The following is a 19,729-nucleotide window of genomic DNA, read 5'->3' on the forward strand; positions in this document are numbered from 1 at the left end:
ATCGCTTATTTACTCCCTAAGCATTGGAGGAGTCCTCAAGGTGTTAAGGTCTCAACTGATCAAGCGGCGGCAGGCCGTTGGTAGATAATCGTGCCGAGATCCCCGCTGTTCTGACGACTGCAACACAGGGGAACTGACTGAGCCGAGTTGTCATCAATCTTATGCTAATATCTGTACGAAAAAAAGCTGATGACGAACTAAAAATGTGCAACCACTGAACTGAGCTAGACGCCTTCGGCCCTTTGATATCCTTAGACTTAGCACTCTGCGGACCGACTGTCCCTCCTGAACATGTTACAAAATGTGTGTGCTACTACTGACTGGCAAAGATTCCATCAAGGGCACTATGATACTCGGGACGTAGGTTTATTGCTTCTATTACTCACTATGTGATAGACCACCTAGGTGTAACTCTCAGAAAGCATTCTTCAGCATCCAATGCCGCATATTCAGCCAGACGTGATAGACGCAAAGATACATGGCTCGGATATCAGAAGTGACATTCTATCCGACATAACCTATTCCTCGTGATTTCTTCTGGATCCCGATCGCTTTCAGTTCATCCGCAGCTGTTCAGCTCCCTACATCCCGTGTATTGATGCCGAAGCGTTGAGACCTTGAATCCCCTCATCTTGCCAGTACATTCAAGTATATAGCTGCTTGCCATGGATGTTGCATTGCTGATATTGATGTGGAATGCCTTGAGAAACTTAGGCACTCACAAAGACATCACAAATACTACTCCGGTGACATGGCTCTGCATCTCGATCTCCGGCGACTGGTCCAGCACATTAGATCGCATGCATAAAGAACACATCTTCACCTCCCAAGACAGGTTCTCGGAACCAGCGTTACACCACCACGTTGCCGACTCCAGCTGCCGACTGAGGAACGTTGTCCGACTTCCCCAGAAAAGGGTTGCATATGTGTGCATCATATACATGCCGACTGTGGAAGCGAAGAGCAGCTCAAGACATGCGCACCCTTGACAAGGCTTGACCGTTACGTTGCACAATTTACCCGCCCATAGCCGCAGATCATAACGACCAGTACCGCCAAATCGGGAAGGTTTGGCAACCACTTCCGGTTCTGTTTTGTACAGCTTGTGATGTTCAACTTGCCGATTTTCATTGCCTTGAAGATGTGGATCTCGTCGAAGAAAGCGGAGGGAGGCATGAAGAAGGGGGGTCTTAGTGTATATAGCTGGCAGACATTCAGCATGAGCAAGACAAACCATCGCAGTGTCGACAAACATTTGATGCCGGGCAACTTCTAGTTCTTTGGAAAGGCCTCATCAGTCGGTTACCTCCTCCTATCATCATGCTCCTCCCGTCCCTGTTTGGGCTCGCCACCATGGCGAGCAGCTGCCTCGCTGCCTCCCTCCAGCAGGTTTGGAACTTCGGGTCCAACCCTACAAACATCAACATGCACATCTATGTGCCTGACAGACTGGCCAACAAGCCACCCATCATTGTTGCTGTAAGCCATGAGCAAGTCACCCGTTGTGAAAGAAGTCAGTCTAGGCTAACGTGAACGATGTTCAGTTGCATCCTTGCGGCGGCAATGCTCAGCAGTGGTTCAGCGGGACGCGGCTGCCGCAGTACGCTGACAGACATGGCTTCATCCTTATCTACCCCAGCACTCCTCACATGAGCAACTGCTGGGATGTGCAGAACCCCGCTAGCTTGACTCATGGTGCCGGTGGTGATGCTCTTGGTATCGTCAGCATGGTAAACTACGCAATTGATCGGTACGGAGCCGACCGCGACCGCGTCTACGTCATGGGCTTCTCGTCTGGTGGCATGATGACCAATGTGCTGGCGGGCTCGTACCCCGATGTCTTCGAGGCCGGCGCGGCTTACTCCGGTGTTCCTCATGCTTGCTTCCTTGGTATGTGTCCACTCTCCTTTGTTCCCTTACTTTTCTTCAAACAGCCTCAGAGGTGGTCTGTATTAGCTTGAGGATCGTGAACGTTTACTCTTCTTCACGCTTTCAACGACTCTGCGAAACGTCGGGCCTGCCACTCTGGAAGCATAGACCGCAAGTTAGCTAATCATCCTGCTCCCTTATAGGTGCTCCCGCTGCTACTCCGTTCAGCCCCAACCAAACCTGTGCTCAGGGTCTTCAGAAGACCCCCGAGGAATGGGGCAACCTTGTGCGCAACTCCTACCCTGGTTACAATGGTCGCCGGCCGCGGATGCAGATCACGCACGGCCTGAACGACTGGCTTGTCAGGCCTCAGTGTGCCTATGAGTCTCTTAAGCAGTGGTCCAATGTTTTGGGTCTGCAGCTCACTCGCCAAGTTACTTCTGGGCAGTGGACGCAGCATATTTATGGTGATGGGACGAAGTTGGTTGGCTATCTTGGCCAAGGAATTGGCCACGAGCCTGCAGTTAATGAGGAGCAACTGTTGCGGTTCTTTGGCATCATTAACTAACCTGTGGCGGAGATACAACACATGTGGTTGGTTAGCAAGGAAAAGTCCGCATCTGGAAGGGTAGCGGTGAATTCAGTCATCCTCGCGCTGGCAATGCTAGAATTGAGTTTGCTGTTAGCCTACAAATGCATTCAGACGTTCAATCAAGGAAATTGATCGGTTGCCTACCTATGGATAGAATTGTCTGTTTATGCCAGACCCTTAGTGATGGGGAGGATGTGAATCCTGGTGATAGTTACCAGCCCTGCTGCAGCAATAAACAGCTTTTAGATGCCTCGACACTTAAGTGGCCTGCCACAAATACCAATCAATATGACTCGTTTGCTCCGCATCACAATGCTTGAGTGAATATTCACAAAGGTTGTCGTCAATGTCGAGCATATTAGGAGAGTGTCATTCTGTTTTGTTGCTGTCTAAACTGGAGTTGATGAAACTCAAGAAGTTCAGGAACGAGACAGATCGATAGTAAAGTGCTCGGCAGTTGCCGAGACCTACCGTCCTGAGTGTGATCTCCAGTGCTTCCTAGGCCGGGAAACCAAGCAAGCTGCGGCTATAAACTCTCGGTACAGCCAGTCAAGCAAAGCAGGCTGGAACTGAACACCTTTCACTGTGTTTCACAGCCTCAGACTCCTTTGTTCACAGAAGGAGAAGTATCCTGTGATGCAAGTGCAAAGCATTTTTCCGACACCTTCTCAGCTCATACATATGGTCCGAGAATCATCGGTATTAATAACCCATGCTGTTTCTAATGCCTTGCAAGCACCTGGCAAAAACTTTGGCTGTTGGCGCAAAGTCCAAGAGTTAATGGGCAGCGGTGAATGATGACTGTGCACGGCAAATCTGCCGGCCGGATGAGAACGCCATCGTGTGCTATTTGAGATGGGACTTTTTACAAGTACCGGCGACGAGAGGAGCCTGGAGTATGGATGTCAAAGTTCGAACGTTGCCGGACCCTCATTGGCAGTCTGAAAAGCCAGTTTGTGTTGGCGCACTCTTGAGCAGATCAGGACCAACTTCGTATGCCCAAACTGCAAAGAAGTAAAACAGAATCTGTCATTAACATAAGCGCTTAGGGAGAGACTCGGTACCGAAGCAAAGAATGTAAGTGCTTAACTCTAAGACCCCCGAGCATCCGGAACCCGGGACCGTGATCATCTTGTATCTCCCACCTGAATCCTCCTGGATAAGGTACCCAGAACCTACGGCAGGTGCAGCAGGCTCGGGATGCCATGCAGCACAAGGCGCCTGGACAGACAGCCGCCATCTATCTGGCTTGTTGTCTCTTTGTTCTTGGTACCAGGTTTTCTGTGTGAACAGAACAGGTCTCGGTGACACTTGATTCTAGGAAGTCAATTCAGGAGGATAATGTTGGCTGATGCCCAGCGACCTGTTCCCTCTCACATTGCCGAGACCAGCCATGTTTGTCGCTGTTGTCCTTTTTTATCACCAATAGGCCAAGGAATTGGCGATAATCGTCGTGCTCGCAGCAAGTTAAGCGCCTGCTGGCAAACAGATCGGCGCTTTTACCCCCATAAGCGGCTAGACGGCATCGTTAGAGAGGACATGAGCTTCCCAAAACTGCAATTATGGCGCTTACAGCTGCTGTCGTGTTATTTTCCTATTCTTCTTTGGGCCCAAAGCTATGGAATATCACTTTTGATGCGTCATCTCAGCGCTGGCGGTTCACATCTTCAAGAATTGGGGATTTCCAAGCTCATCCGAGTCGTCCCTCACTTTGTACCTTCGTCCTCTGCCACACAGTCTCTGGCTGCATTATCTCGGTATCTAGACAGGGAGCCATTTATTCGCTGCGGGGCTCTCTCTAACGAGAGACGATGCCTCTCCGTAATGCTCACGCCTTCATCGAAGTGTGGATTTCTCCAGTCGCCAAGTTATCGAGTCGCCGGAAACACAGTATCGGCAGCAAGTAAAGCCATAGACTTGTCAGTAAGGTCGAAACTGAGCCTGAGAGCAGACAGACTAGCTCACTCGGCCGCCCCCGTGCTTTTTGGCTCATTTCACCCCAACATTGTGTTGATGAGGTGCTGGCAAACGAACTCCCTGGTTCGTCATCCTGCATAATGTACTCTACGAGCTTTAGAGACGGGCTTTAAAGAATCGTATCCGTTTTTCTGTGCGCAATATCATTGCATATGCGTAGAAACAGTCTGGAAGGAATCGCAGGGATTCATGGGCCAAGAAGACATAATATCTAATGCTCATATTCCGCTTCTTTTCATTCCTCAACCAGTTAACCATTACCCCAATTTGTTTGCGGACCAGACGATTGAGAGAAGTGGAACACGGCATAGGGGCGGGAACGTATCGTGGAACCATCCATAGCTGGGCTGCGGATCTGTAACTCTTATGAATGTGCCGCACGAATCGAAACATCGCAAGGCAGAATCCCCATCTCCTCCATCATGCATCCGACAGGTTCACCTTAATCATCGGGTCCTACGGACCATATGACTGCTAAAAACCTCGTCCAAACTATCACTTGGTCCAAGACAGCATAGTTTGGTGTTTCACCCCTCACATATGCGCCGCGCTGCACTTTGATTCTGGTAGCGGCAAGGAGCCTGCTAGTACACTCCACACGGAGAACGAGAAGTCATGTTGCCCGGGAACGGGGAAGTCGGACATCTTTGCTCTGCAGGGTTTCTTGCAGAGGCACTCTTGGCCCAGTGCCCGGTTGGGTGAAGTTGTTTCTTGTTCAATATTTTCCACCTAGTGCAGTACCGGAATGTTGTTAAATGTTTGGTACAGATGCCCGTTACCAAACAGGCAGCTTCTCATCTGTGACTCCGTGGCTATGGAGTCTGCCGCCGCCTCTGCACGTCTGTACGCCACGCGCCATGGGCACTGCGCCTTCTTTTGAGCCTTCGGAAGTTGGCAGTCGATCTTCATAGGTAATTTCAAATAATCCCCTTTCCCATACCTGACTTCTTTGAGTATTAGGCCGGGCGGTGCTTGGAATTTAAGTAGCCATCCTTGATTCCCCATGTATATATCTACACATTCCACGCAAGAGGGGTGCAGTATCGGGATGAACTTGAGTTGATCGGCAAACACGGAAAGTTTTCCGGCACCGTTATTGCCTCCTTGTGAACACTATGCCCGTCACCATCTTTGGTCAGTCTCAGACAGCTCGCCCTTGTGTTATTGCTCCTGATGGAGACCCATTATATGGGCCTAATAGCGACCTCAATGTTTCTCCACCTGATATCCTCTCATTGCCGTTCTGTTTAATCCAACATACCACCTGCGCAACCTTTCAACCGATCAACATGGCCTCGCCGGGGTCGTTGTCCAATGGACCATCTCCCTCGGGGTCTCGAATAGGGCGTCCGCCCCAGTGGACGGTGTCACGATCCCGCAAATTAGCCAGACTCTATCTCTTCTCAACCCTGTCTATCGAAAAGATCATCAAAGTTCTCGAAGAAGATGGGTTTTCACCCAAGTATGGGAATGGAACCAAAAAAAAAAAATCAGCAAACTGGGAGTTACTAACCAGCTCAGGAAAAACTCAGCACAGAAGACCATTCACAAGATGTTGGACAATGATCCACGTTACCTTCGGCCCGAGTCTCGACTCGAGATGAGCAAACGCATCAGCAGCCTGTACAATTCCCCCACTCGGCATAGACGGAAGCTCCGTTCCGGAAACCTCCCACGTGGCATTCAGAGAGTTGCACCGTTGCAGGTCGGCATCTGTTCCCCGATCCATCGATCTCCCATGTTTGGTTCTCTAGATGCAAGCTAACCCTCCTCAAAGAGGGCCCCTGCTCATGATGTTAGGTCAAAGGCCACTTTCGACTTGACTAACTCTCCAGAGCACATCCCAAACACCACAATATTTTCGACTCCCTGTAAGGACCAAGGAGAGACCAGCATTGACAGCGTAGAGAGCGTCGACGATTATGTTGCAACAGTCAGAGACATCAAACGGCGAGTATCGGACTGTTCGTCTCAATTTGCTCTGCAGATATCGACGTTGATCAAGGAGTTCACCATCTCAGAACCCTCAGATGATGAACGTTCGATCGGCCGCCGACTCTCTACAGTCGAGAGCGTCCTATTTGACGAGGATGATGTCGCGGACTCTAACTTCACCCCAAACGCAGAAGTTAACAACGCGTTTCCTGAACCGGCGTTTTCACTACCTGGAGACTTTCTGAGCGCACACACGCGCAGTTGTGCTGATTTTCCTGGGCAACAAGTTGAACATGATGCTGGGAGATGTTGGTGTGCCATTGCAAAGGAAACGGCCGATGAGCCCGATTCCTGGCTTCTTCCCGGAGGTGGGCTGAGCAGTCGTGCGAAACTCGTGGTCGAACATCCGTCTCCAGCCAATACACGGCTTTGCGATAACTTTGGCAATACAGTCCTGCATCTTCTTTCAGCACTGGAAGGATACGAAGAGACCTTACTCCGGATCCTTGCATGCTGTGACCAAGTGGTCCTGCGGGCCGTCAATACCGGGCGTCAAAACTTCCTCCATGTCCTCCATAGCAAGTGGTTCATGGGTCTTGCCACCCCAACAGCACCCTTGCGAAGGTTGTTGGCGTTCATCCGAGAAGTTTGCCCCGAGATAGTCCACCAAACCGACGTCTATGGACGCACGTTTATCCACCGGGCTTATAGCATTGTCCGAAACCGTGAGCCCCTGGCTGCCCTCCTGGTTCCGTTCAACACACATTTGTCGTCGCGCCGTGACGCCTTCGGCTTCAACCCTCTCTCTCAAAACAAGGCGGAGTCCGTCTTTCTCCCCCCTCGCCGCGCAGGTGGTTTTCAGGTCAGCACGCAGAGAGAAGAGCTTGGACCGTTCCGATCGACGAGCCGACCTCCGTCCTCCAGCGAAGACGACTCATTTGTGGCCTATCATGCTCGTCTTGTCGAGGTAATCTGGTCCTCGTACAACAATCCGCGCATCGAAGACAGCGAGGGTCGCAATGGTCTACACTGCCTCGCCGAAGCAATTATCAACCCGCAGACCATGGACCGTCATATGCAACGACCCAACCTCAAAAGGAAGCTCAGCACCAAGGACATAACAGTCAGCACTTCCCCTCCCACAACCGCGAGCACTTCATCCCAGAGACCACCCCCGTCCTCGTCTAATCCTGGCCCAACGATCACAACGCCAATCCCTTTCACGGCCGCTACGGCAGACGAAGGTACCCTCTCGACCCGTCTGCGCCATCTGCACTCCCTCCTCGACCCCACCGTTGGTGTCGACCCAACCCACTACGACCGTTTCGGCACCACGCCCCTCATGGCCTTCGTCGAGCACATCCCCGACCACCACGACGACAAGGCCAAGACCCTCCAAACCCTCCTCGAAACCCTCGTCGGCCGCAGCACCTTAGGCTTCCCATCCCCCAACATGAACAATACCAGCGACACATCATCTCACCCCGCAGCTCCAGGACCGTCCCCCATCCTAGAAGCCCGCAACCGTCGAGGCGAGACCGCGCTGCTCGTTGCCGCCCGCTTGGGGCGTAAAGTCGCGCTTGCGACGCTGCTCGAGCTGGGCGCTAACGTAGGGGTCAGGGACGTGGAAGGGAGAGGAGTGCTGGAGGTGATTGATGACGAGATTGGCAGTGCTCGGGCGAGGGCGGATGTGTGTTTATATGCGCGGCTCGAGGCCTGTCGGGCGTTGCTGACGGGGCGGAGAGAGTGGGGGGTGAGGTATCAGCGGGGGAGGGGTGTGGAGGGATCAGTAGGGCTGGTGCAAGGTGGGAGTGTTGAAGGGGCTGATCGGGGGGCGGGGGTCTGTGAAGAGTGGAGGGTTAGGGTTTGAAGCTACAAAACGCGGGCTTCCATGGAGGTGAGAGGATGGGAGATCGAACGACAAATGGGGGCGCGTACGAACTTAAGTATATGTTCGTGGAGAGATGTAAAGGCGGGACAGGCACATTTGCGTGTGGTAGAGGGGCTTGGCGGAAACCGCATGACACATGAAACTTGAGAGAGGTAGCGAGAGTGAGAATTGAATCTAAAGCAGACGAGTAAAGACAACGCTGTCCAGTCTAAAGACAGTTGCATACGAGCGGAATGCTGAAAATGCTATGGCAACATAAGTAGTCGTGTAGTCTCTTTTTATGTTGTAACCGAATATACTAAGACATGAAGGATCCGCAAAAGAGGAGTTATCGTCCGTTGGTAGCTATTCCGGGGGGATGAGACAGCCCAAAACTCAAATATTGCAATGCACTTGAAGAAAGTTGCACAATGGGGGGTTGACGCTCTCCAAATCTCAAAAGCCTAGCGTGATTGGACGGTAGTGGGAGAGCGGTAGTCCCGCTTAGACACAAGCGCGGGGTCAGGACCCACTTCTCTAGCAACCTAGTCAAGCACGGAGCCTAAATGGGTTTCAATGGACCAATCGTCGGGGTTCAGACGGAGAGTTTTACATCCAGCTACTTCACCGCCTCGGTGAGCCGACGGTCCCTGCGGACGCATTGCATGGCCAAATTTTGTAGCCTCATGAGCTGCTCTTCCCTGATAGAATGCTATGCATGCCTCTTCAGGTTTCAATGGATGCGATGATGGGTCACCAATTACGCGACTATATGTAAAGCCATCTTCAAACTGATCCTGCCCGAGAAACCAGTCCAGGTTGTCCATTGGTGCTAAAACAACGTGATTGTAATTGTTGTCGGCAGTTATTGGGATGTCGCTGATGATGTCGCTGATGCTCCAAGGGCCGACACTGGGGGAGCATGACTGATCTGATTTTTCGTCGTTCCTACCCATGTTGCCAGTACAGTTGTGCCTGTATGAGATCTGAATGGTGAACCATGAATGCGTATCTTTTTTAGACGAAGGGTCCTGTGAGAGTGAGGGCATTTGTCGCTAGCTAATGAGCCTCCAAGAACAATGATGAATTCTTCGGACCGAGTTGTCTCAAAAGCTGGTGCAACCCGATGTTGAAGAAGCGATATGGAAACCATAACTGCAACGAACGTTGTATATATACTTCTACAACTGGGTAATGTTGTCATCAACCATGTGGAGATGATGAATTGGGGGGGGGGTGGCGGTGCGTTGTAGTTTAGGCTTGCTAACTGCTGTTCATGGTGCGCGCGTCAGCTTTAGAAACATAAAGGTTGACAGCGCCACGCCCTCGGTATGCACCTGGTGCGTACCAGAGTCAGCCCAGTCAGGAATCTTTGAAAGAAAGGTTTTTTTACTTTGTTGGTACGCGCACCACATCTGCCTTACTTAAGATCACCTTAGGTACCCGTAATTGACAAGGGAGTGGGAGTATCAGTTCGCAATGTTCCGACCCCCTTGTTTACCTTGTAGGAAGCACCAATTGCTTAGAAAAGACCGTTGCCGCGTCGCGTTTTTATTGGTCCTTGTGCCTGGCTTTTCCTGCATGACACTCTTGTTGATCGCAACAAAAACACCCTTAGCAGAAGGAAGAATCAAAAAGGAGGACTTCGAACACATAAGGCAGATAGATTTCTTGTAGGTATAGAGGATGAAGAGTTCCTCGGTCAACAATACAAACAGTCGCACATACCCAACTGGTGATCACAGTACCCCTGAATCTGTGTGAGAACGCTTGTCTCTCACATCCATAGGATAAGCCGTAGTCTGGATCCGAACCCATACAAGGAAGACTAGGTGGATCATAACATGCATTACCATTGCATTCAATCAATAACTAAAATAACCGACCGTTGCAAGGCCTCTATGGTATATGGGTGGCCTGGTAGATGGTTGGCTTGTTCGCTGATATATTGATGGTTGCGTACATGTTGTTGGGAGCAAAACACTTTCATGGCTCGGAAGTTTTTCAAATAGAGAAGCCGGCTTTGTAAGGACTGGACCTTCCTACCGAACTGGCTGACTGGACAAGACATCTAACAAAGAAGGCATCTAGGTACTACTAGCTTACTTGTAATGTTGACTAACTTTAGAACTGTGCATTCAACATATGAGCCGCTCATTCGTGTCCGCCACTTTTCCTAGCATAGCAGTACAATATGGCTCACGAGAGCCCCCCTTGCGCAGGTAAGAACTTATTCCTCTGATGGCTATCAATGTTATTACAAGCTATTTCAACATTAATCCGGATATGACCGAGCCTCCGATTATTTCAACATTAACCTAGGTAGAACTGAGCCCGAAGCTCCGTGAAATCACAACCAACCTATGCATGGTAACATAAGATTTCCGGGTCAACAGTCAGTGAAAAATCCCCTTTTCTCCGAGCGTTCACGACGCATGTATTGCAGCTTTGACAGGAGAGACAGAATGATTCGAAGCGGCTGACAGACCTGAAACATTAGTTGCCAGCGCCAGAGCCGGCCCCATGTCCAGCACCGGAATCATCGTCAAACGTGCACATGGTCAGGAAACGTCGCCTCAAACTGGTCGATAGCCCTCATCGCAAGTGTAGCGTAAAAGCCGACGCGCTCATAGGGGCTGGGGATGCTGTTGTCGGTCTGCATCTGTGCTTCGAGAAACCGTCCGTACAGCGGCCCCTCTATGATGGCGGACTCGGCGAGGTACCTCTGTAGGGCCCAACGCATTGGAAAGGTGGCGCTCAGGCCTGGGTTGGTGGCGCCAGAGTTATGGGCGTCGGAACCAGAATGAGGCCCTAAGCTGGAGCCCGCCATAGTGATCACCACGGGCATGCTGCCGTCCTCGATGCTGAAGGCATCATCCTGGTCTGAGGAGGAGATTATGCCAGAGCTAGGGGTACGAATCCCCTCTACAGAGCTGTCCGTAGAGTAGGCCTTAGCGGACATGGAGAATGGAGTAATCTTGGAGGCAATGACTGTTGGGAGCTTGGTGATCAGTCATTGGCTGGTTTCTAGAAGGGTTTAGTACTTGGTTAGACAGAAGTTTGAGGAACAGAATGCCAATTTGTAATGATTCCGTTTGCGTGTAGACAGGTTAAAATTATATTCGTGACCAATTAAGTCATGATGTACTGAGGAAAGGTAAGAAAGTACTAAAAAAAAAAAAAAAAAAAAAAAAAACTTAATATAAACCTTGTGCAGTCTTCACTCCCCACCCAGAAGGGATCAAATCTGAAGAGGATATGACTTGGGCTAGCAGGCCTTGTAGCGTGATTGATGGTTGAGATGGTCACTCCCTGCGCCAGGTAGGAGGAATAAAGGGTTATGTATACGGTGCCAGAGATCCAAGCTTGACGGCTTGCTGTAGAGGAGGAATCCAAACTTCAACCTTCAACGCGAGAAGAGGCTCTATTTATAATCGAACTCCATTTGCTATACCTCAGTTGCTAACGGTTTGGATCGAGTGCACTGTAGCTGAAAAAGTACACATAGCTTCATCTGCATGCTGCCCACCCAAACCACCAATGCTTCCAAATGGACAGCATCAGTAGTGTGATGGTGTGGTTGTGCAAGTTGGCATGGGGTGTGTGGATCGCAAAGTTGTGGTGGCTTGGCCATGTGGAGAGTGTAGTTATGGCAATGGGCATGAATGTGCTGCTAGGTGGCTGCTTGCAGATGAGGTATCAACCTGTCTGAATACACACCCCTGGAAACAACAGTGAAAGGTAGGCTTTAGCGGATTGGGATTTGGACTCCACCTATATAGAGATTTGCCCAACCATCTCGGGGAGTCAAAATGTAGATGGTCCATCGTCCATCCATTTCCCAATATTTGTGATCGCGACAATCACGACGAAGCACATGTACGCAGAGTGTACGAGTGATAGAATCCTTAAAGGAGATATCTCAGGCTTCGAGTGCATTAAAGCAGGGAAACTTGACAGATGTACTAATCTACGGCTATGCACTAATTTACAACTGTGCACTAATCTACAGCTAGATCAATAATCTCCAATAATGAGAGACAACTCTTATGATATGTTTCCATCAATAAACCCCATACCTATGTGAGGCTCGGCAGGGAACCAGAGGGTTAACGCTTTCTTGGAGTTGCTTGACAGGGGTTATGACGAGTGTGCCGCCCAAGCCACGATGGGATGCAAAACAGCTGCAGGCTGTCAAAGACTGATGGATGACCCGACTGCGTCTGCCCCTGATTACAGTGGTTCGAATCACGGGCAGTTTAGTATGACAACAGTTTGGAGATCAGAATAGGTGGATAGGCACGTGAGCAGCTGCAGAGTTCCATGAATTCTCTCCTTTCCCCCGGTAGAAGTTTGTCCATGTCGATTGGATGCAGGTTAGGATTCCCTGTCTTTCGTTCCCACCTCTCAGGTAGATAGGTATCCTCCGCCTGGCGTTCTCAGAGCAAACTGAGCTGGAAAATGGAAACTTGCGGGTTCGAGTGTCGGCTGTGCTATGGCAGGAGTCCCCATGCACAGGTGAGCGGTGGGGCGTCTGGTGGTGCACTCCCTCGGCAGTAGGTAGATCACACCCCACACTTTGAAGCTTTCCCACCCCCCCCCCCACACACACTCTTTCCTGTCTTCCTTTTTAGGCAAGATCAATGGGTAGGGGTTTACAGGGCCAAGACATGCGGGGGTGTTGGTAATGTCGCGATGGCGTAATGAATCATGCTTGGTATCTTACAATTGAGACGGTAACAACACCGACAGCCCTCTTCAACGTTTCATATTCCGGGTCGATTGTATGCCGGGTGAGTATTTCGTGGGTATCTGCGATATATCCGTTGAATTGTAGAGGAAGGGTCGAATCTGGTTACCGATATTTGCATGGTTTCGAGCCTAGAGCTCGGCAATAATCAGGAACTGATAGAGCGTAGGGTTCTTGTCTACAGGTGTGCAGAGTGCACGAATATAGGATAGAAGCGCCATGGATGAATCCTATAGGCCGGAGATCAAAGAAGCCAGCATAACACACATCCTGCCCCGATAAGGAGGCATCCGAAAGAAGTCAAGGTTTCAATACACACTTCTGATTAACCTATCAAATGCTGCGACAGAAGTCCGCTACCCGAAGCGTTGACGTTGCCCGGCGGCCGATTAGTATGTGAGCAGTGTTCAATGCATTGTTGTCCAGTACCCGGGAGCTCGATTTTTGGTGGTGACCCAGATTCTCGAAAAGTGGCCTGCTCTGGAGCAGAAATTTATAGGTCGCCACCAAAGGTCGAAGCCTCGGGTATTTAAAAAGTTAGCGCTGAGAGAAAGCTGGATATGAGTGAGGAGGAATACGTGAAGCATGTGAATAGCCTGAGCAGAGGCGCCACCTTTGAAAAATGTGGGTCACCAAAGGTTGCCTGCAGACTGAAACGCCGCTGTGCGTACATTGCTTCCATGTTATGTAGCGTACCAATTGTGGAGAAGCTCTGTCCCTCCGTATTTTCGACGTTCTGAATGGTGGATCCGGATTCACTGACTGGGCTAGCCGAGCAGATAAGGAACCGTTTTTGTTCCTTACTTTAGGCGTGTTGTTTCGCCACGAGATTTCGATTTCGCCGCTGCAACGGATTCGTTGATTTGCGAAAGAGAAAACGATCCCGCTGCCAGTGGTTAGAGATTTTTCCACTAGATGTGCGAACTCCCAACTTTACAACGCCAATCAACCAAGTAATTATGTAGACAACAAGTTCCTTGAGCACCGCACCCGGCAAACTTGGGAAATACAATTAACTCCAAAGATCAGCGTATCCATCGATAATCCTCTGTGGCGCAATTGGCTAGCGCGTCTGACTGTTAATCAGGAGGTTGGAAGTTCGAGCCTTCCCGGAGGAGCTGACTGACTTATGTAGCAATGGGCTGCAAGCTATCTGCTTACCCTTCTTTTTACTTTTGCTCTTCTGCTTCTATTAAATTAGACTAGCAAGCTTTGGTAGTCCCAACGAGCAATGACCAACATTCTTGTGTCTTAAAAAGCTCTAAACGTTTTGTCTGGAGCCTTTATTCTCCTATTCCATAATCACATTATATTATGTTCAACACTGCCCATACATGAAAGCCGCATCCGCTTTGCGTTAGAGATTCGAACAAGCAACATCGGTGCCTTTGAGTACGGACTCTAGGCTCTGGAGTGTCTTAAACCATGTCAAAGAACTTAACTGTGTGGCACTGATCAGTCTCACAACCCACTGTGCGGCCCAATACGACGGTATGCGGGGTTTTCCCGCCATTTTGGGCCTCTGGAATCGCTTTGTACTTGTATACACCTTCCTACCTAGTTGTAGGTACCTCAGTTTGATCGATGGAGTGAACATGGAAGGTTCCAGTCAGATCTTCATCCCCCTTGCAGAAAGTAGTAAACTTTGGAAATTGCCCAAGTAGTGGTCCAAAAAAAGCTCCCTGCTATCCATAGGCCGCTACATCTCTAGCAGATGCATCGCAGGCCATATGACGAGGGATTGAGTAGATAAACCAGATAGGGGGGTTTCAAATAATATATTTCTCGAGCCGTTCGTCAGGCTTACTAAAAACACACCCCAGTGCCTTTTGCTTGCTACCCCACCGATGGATTTGATAGTGAGCGGGAAGAAGGCCTTCTTGGGCTAGCGATCTTGCTACGGTTAATTGATCTGTAGCGTAACGAAAATTGACTGTCTTAGAAGTCATGTTGGTTTAAAACATTGTCTTGCGGCTAAAAAGAATTCTCTTAAGAATCTCAACGTTCGCATCCAGAAATAAAAAAGCGAAGATTTAGGTTCTGAGGTCCTACCCGGAATCGAACCGGGGTTGTCGGAATGTTCTGTAATGAGGGGTTCCCTCAGTCAGAATCCGAAGTGCTAACCGCTACACCATAGAACCTTGTCCGTTGTTCATAACTGGCTGAGCGGTTACACTAAATCCCAAACTCTCCATCTCCGCTGATCAGAGAGCCGACGCGTTTCTCAACTACCCTAAATGACTGCCAACCCATTTTATCGACAACGCACGTGCTTATTGACCCCCTCCCTGCTATACTCACCCCTGCCCTGCAGATCAACAAATGCTCTCTTCCTTTTCGTCTTGTGCATACAATCCTATACCGCGTCAATACCCACCTCATCAGCACGTTAAGCTCTAAGATGGCTGCATCGACCGCGTAACACCTCACCGGGCCGACGCGCTCCATAATCTATTGGAGAACTACCACGGCGCAAGCTGCCACTTATACGTTCACAATTGATTGCCAGGCAATAACGGACGATGCTCAAGACTGTGGCGATGACCAGGGACATGGAAGTCTGTCAGCCTTGTCCTCTCGAGGGGAAAGTTGGGTGACGCTTTGTCGCATAGCGTACCCTGACTCTCCTTAGAGAGTTGCTCGACAGCCCGGCAGTAATTCCAGTCGGTGAACTTCTCTACTCGTTTCGTATGCCATCAGCATGGACACAGCGGAATTTGAACCGGAACCGCCGACCTGCCCCATGCTCCCCAGTGCTACCACCGATACCAGACGGGAAATAGATCAGACTAGCCCGTAGGGCAGGTAATTCGTACAGACCCACGCAGTGCGCATCAATGAATGTCTGTAGAGCCGCATTGATGGCGTAGTTGATCCCTGTGATGAGGATAACGAGCAGCGACCCCTTATCGGCCAATACTGGCAGGCAAGCGGAAGGATTGGGGAGTTGGAATTTCTCCTATTTCCCCTCGCCACTGCTGTGTTTCTCAAGTCATCTCATGAGCCTTGCCTTTGCTTCTGCGGAGAAGTGGGAACACTGCCTGGAGGGAGGTGAAGGGGGGCTCGGTGTTGCTTTGGCAAGATGATTCCTCAGTAGCAGTGCTGGGTTCTGGGTAGTTCACGATCCATTTCGGACTTGCTGTGAGTGATAATGATGGATTACCGCTCCTAGGTCCGCTTCTCTAGAGTTTGAGCTTGAGGATGGAGGTCCCTAGGAACGGTGTAAAACTCTGGTTGGACATCTTGTTCTGACGACTTGTCGACTTTCCACATGCCACTGTATACGTTGAAACTCAATCAGCCCCAGCAGTTGGAAAGTGCAGATCTTGAATTTTGGTTCACAGCATTGCCAAAACTCGACATCAATGACGAGTGTCGTAAAATTTGCGACGATATCCGTCTGTAGTCCTTTTCTGAAAACCAGCCACCAAGGTTGAGCCAGTCAGTTTGAGGAGCGTTGAGAAGGAATCCGCTAATATGGGTAAGCTTCTCATCGACACTTTCGAGGTTTTGAGTCCAACTGAGACAATCATAATTGACTGGAGAACGTACGAGGTATCCTGATGTTGATCACCGTGGCATGTGCAAGTTTTCCTCGAAAGCGGACACGAACTACGAAACACTACTCCAACGCTTCGACGAGTCGAATGATGGGATGAAAAAGTTGTGTATGTGACATTACTGTGAATACAAAAGAAATCGGAACTTAATTAACCATTTAAGCTGCCTCCAAAACTTCCAAAAACCTGCGCTCTGAGATCAGGCGGATTACTAAGGCCTTTGGAGTAACAAAACAACCAGAGGCTGACCTTCTCTGGCATCTCGATAGGTTGCATCCTGGTTGTTGCGAGTGGCCAATCAGTCACCCTACTTTCAGCAGTTGGCTTGACCTTAAACAACCTGCTAATTCTCTTGACCATATCACTTCGAACATCACTTCGACTATGGCCCAGTCAACGGTATCGAGGTCTGCTGGCTCGGTTCATCGTCTACTCTGGCTTTGGGGCCCCCCTGGTTCTGGCAAGTCCGTCGCAGCAAGCCATGTCATCCGATTCCTTCAGACTTGCGAGATTGACTGTGCCTATATCTTCTTCAAAGGCAACACTAACATAAGTGTTACCAAATTTCTTTTTGTCAGTCGCTCTGCAAGTGGTTTCATCACACTCTCCCATTCATGAGAAGCTTCGGGCCGCAATCGACAAGGACGACGTCAACAATTACAGCAACAATCACCATCTTGTATGGAGAAACCTCTTAGAACCGTATCTTTTGAGTTTCTTTGGCGAAACCGCACAGAAAAATGGTTTGCAGTTGGGTTATCCGGTGGACTTCTGAAAGTATATCGGCAAGAAACATTTGAGCTGATGGGAATGCTAGAGATTAAGCCAACTCGTATGGATTGACTATATAATAAAACTTTTACACTTGCAACTAGCAACACCATCAGCCAGTTCCTTGCATTATTATCAGAGTGGACTATCACTGTTTGGAAACAAAGACCCGACCATACTCACAACATCATATGGAATACTATAGTCAACGACTTTTGTGATATTGATCTATGGTAACCTCAATCAATCGAGCTCAAGTTCAACGTCGATGATTCCAGGCTTTACACTGTCCTCGTTGAGAGGGGTACACTACGCGTCAATAGGACAGCCGATGATGCTCTGCTAGATTCAATCACGGTGATCGACTGGAAGCAACTATCCCAGTCATTTGGGGTGGCTTGTGCTGAGTGGCCCCTCATAATGGAGGTTTGTTACACTCAGGGAATCTCTGCGGTGGCAGAAAAGAGGGAACGCTTGTTTATGTCATATTACAATCACAGTCAGCAGATCAAGGAGCTCATCAACCTGAGCGATTTAGGATCTATGAACTCCCTCATATCCAACAAGAATCCGGACCAGAATTTGTTACCAGTAGCTTGACAAAAAAAAAAAAAAAGGTTGTGGTATCCGACTCTTAGACCATACAACAACGGTGTTCAACAAAAGTCGCAGCTTGTTCCCTAGCCTCCTCATCTGATAGACTGAAACTGGCCGCAAAGCCTAAGGAGAGCATAATGTTCTATGCATGGGACATACTGAAGTCATTACATCGCATCATGTTCCCTGAGTTCCTGGCATCCGTAAAAGTTCCCTCAAGCAACAAACATATTATTTTGTTCAGTCTAGGTGATGATTGGATCAATGTGTGGGAGCCAGCTGTGTTTGTCAATGACAACTTGGAGTTGGAGAATTCAATGGAATGCAAAGGATAAGAAAGGCTCAGACAATGGTAGCTGTGAAGAAGAACATTCAGATCCTGTTTCACTCTTTCAAGGGATACCTTCCAGTCTGATTTTACGAATGGCACAGGTTTGTGACTCTAGTTATCTGTTATGTCAGAGACCGGACTGCATTGGCATACGCGATTTGATGTCTATGAAACCGTGTGCTGAATGCCCATTCGACATCTACAAGAATTGCAATGGCAATATGGACACCACTGTGGAAAGTGCTTTTGGTGTTGGAATGGACTTGACTGTATACCTTTCAGTTCCGTCAGCTGCTATCTTTGATCTGCTGCCTTGTCCTGGGATGGCAGATCAATATGACCAATTTGGCAGATCATGGCCTCAATGCATGTGCATGACTGACCGCAATACCAAGGTTGTCGATAGGCTTATCAGGCCTAGATCACTGCCATATTCCTTGTGCGTGTGAAAAACGGGGTCGTCTTTATTAGAAAGTGACTAGCGGAGATCATCATACATTGCACTTATCCAAAGGATTGGATTGGCAAGGGTGATCTGGAACTGCATCAGGTCACCCATCCAATTGACCTGTCCCTTCTTTTCGTCTTCATCAAGACATAGTTCTTCAGGTTGATAATGCATGTGTTTCATTGGAATGATCCAGCACGAGAGACTACTGAGGAGGGAATCACCATAATTCTGCTGGATGTGTATGATACCTTTGCCTGGGGGGACCTATTCTATGAAGTGTATTCCATTGCACAGCTTGGAATCAGCTAGATATGGCGTGTCAGTCAATGGTACGGAATCATTGCTCAGATGCTCATCTGGCTTGGTGAAGGACTGATGCAAACACAGCATTTGTGTTGCTCGATCTGCCCTCGGCAGCCACAATGTCAGGCATGGCCAGAGGGAACGATAGCTGACCCGATTTTCCGAAATCCATTACTACAAGGTGCGTTGTGCGCCAGTTAGATTCTCCTGTCAAGACAAGCCTCGGACTTCATGATTTTCATATCTACTTTCTGTGTGACGACGGCTGGATCCGTTCAGCTGTCATCAAGATTCTGGCTGCCACAAGAACTACACACGACATTGTTTTATTCCGTCAGCCTTGCAACCAAAGAAAACAGTATAATAAGAGACCTGTATCTTGTTCCTTCGCATAGGAGAGGTGATCCAAAGCTAGTGGATATCCCAGAAATACCCAGGAGTGATGGGAAGCTATCAAAGGCTTCAAACTCGGTGGTATTGGCAGTGGATGATAAAACAATGATTATGCAAGGGTTTTTGAACTACGAGTTCAGAACACCTTTCACGGAGGGAAAAGTGCCGATCCAAGGAGAGGCTGAAGGATAAGAGCAGCGCAAAAGGCCCGTCGGATAATGTTGTGCTCGATGATTGAGCAGGGAAAGTGGATGGCACCTAATCCCCGGTTTGTCTTGGTTCCTTTTCTCCTCTTCAAAAAGATTTCACATCTTGCAAACAGACATGCTA

The 19,729-nt window shown here is 49.3% G+C and overlaps 3 protein-coding genes and 2 non-coding genes across 5 annotated transcripts; 3 read left to right on the plus strand and 2 right to left on the minus strand.

Moving 5' to 3' along the window:
* Window positions 1-1,320: 1,320 nt before the first annotated feature.
* CTHT_0015630 (uncharacterized protein) lies at window positions 1,321-2,437 on the plus strand (the record flags this gene model as incomplete). The annotated part of the gene is made up of 3 exons (XM_006692005.1): window positions 1,321-1,479; window positions 1,545-1,890; window positions 2,073-2,437. The coding sequence occupies 3 exons, from the start codon at window positions 1,321-1,323 to the stop codon at window positions 2,435-2,437; spliced, it is 870 nt and encodes a 289-aa protein (XP_006692068.1).
* A 4,525-nt stretch (window positions 2,438-6,962) lies between these two features.
* Window positions 6,963-8,243, plus strand: CTHT_0015640 (uncharacterized protein; the record flags this gene model as incomplete). Its single annotated transcript, XM_006692006.1, has 1 exon — window positions 6,963-8,243. One exon carries the CDS (start codon window positions 6,963-6,965, stop codon window positions 8,241-8,243), a length of 1,281 nt encoding a protein of 426 aa, XP_006692069.1.
* Window positions 8,244-10,788: 2,545 nt separating this feature from the next.
* Window positions 10,789-11,205, minus strand: CTHT_0015650 (uncharacterized protein; the record flags this gene model as incomplete). The annotated part of the gene is made up of 1 exon (XM_006692007.1): window positions 10,789-11,205. The coding sequence occupies one exon, from the start codon at window positions 11,203-11,205 to the stop codon at window positions 10,789-10,791; it is 417 nt and encodes a 138-aa protein (XP_006692070.1).
* Window positions 11,206-14,037: 2,832 nt separating this feature from the next.
* CTHT_0015660 lies at window positions 14,038-14,111 on the plus strand. The gene has a single exon. It is a non-coding gene; the product is annotated as a tRNA-Asn (tRNA).
* A 925-nt stretch (window positions 14,112-15,036) lies between these two features.
* CTHT_0015670 lies at window positions 15,037-15,134 on the minus strand. The gene is made up of 2 exons: window positions 15,096-15,134; window positions 15,037-15,073 (listed from the first exon to the last, which is right to left on the minus strand). It is a non-coding gene; the product is annotated as a tRNA-Gln (tRNA).
* Window positions 15,135-19,729: the final 4,595 nt, after the last annotated feature.

Source organism: Thermochaetoides thermophila (genome assembly GCF_000221225.1).
Source record: "Thermochaetoides thermophila DSM 1495 unplaced genomic scaffold scf7180000011814, whole genome shotgun sequence".
NCBI lineage: Eukaryota > Fungi > Ascomycota > Sordariomycetes > Sordariales > Chaetomiaceae > Thermochaetoides > Thermochaetoides thermophila.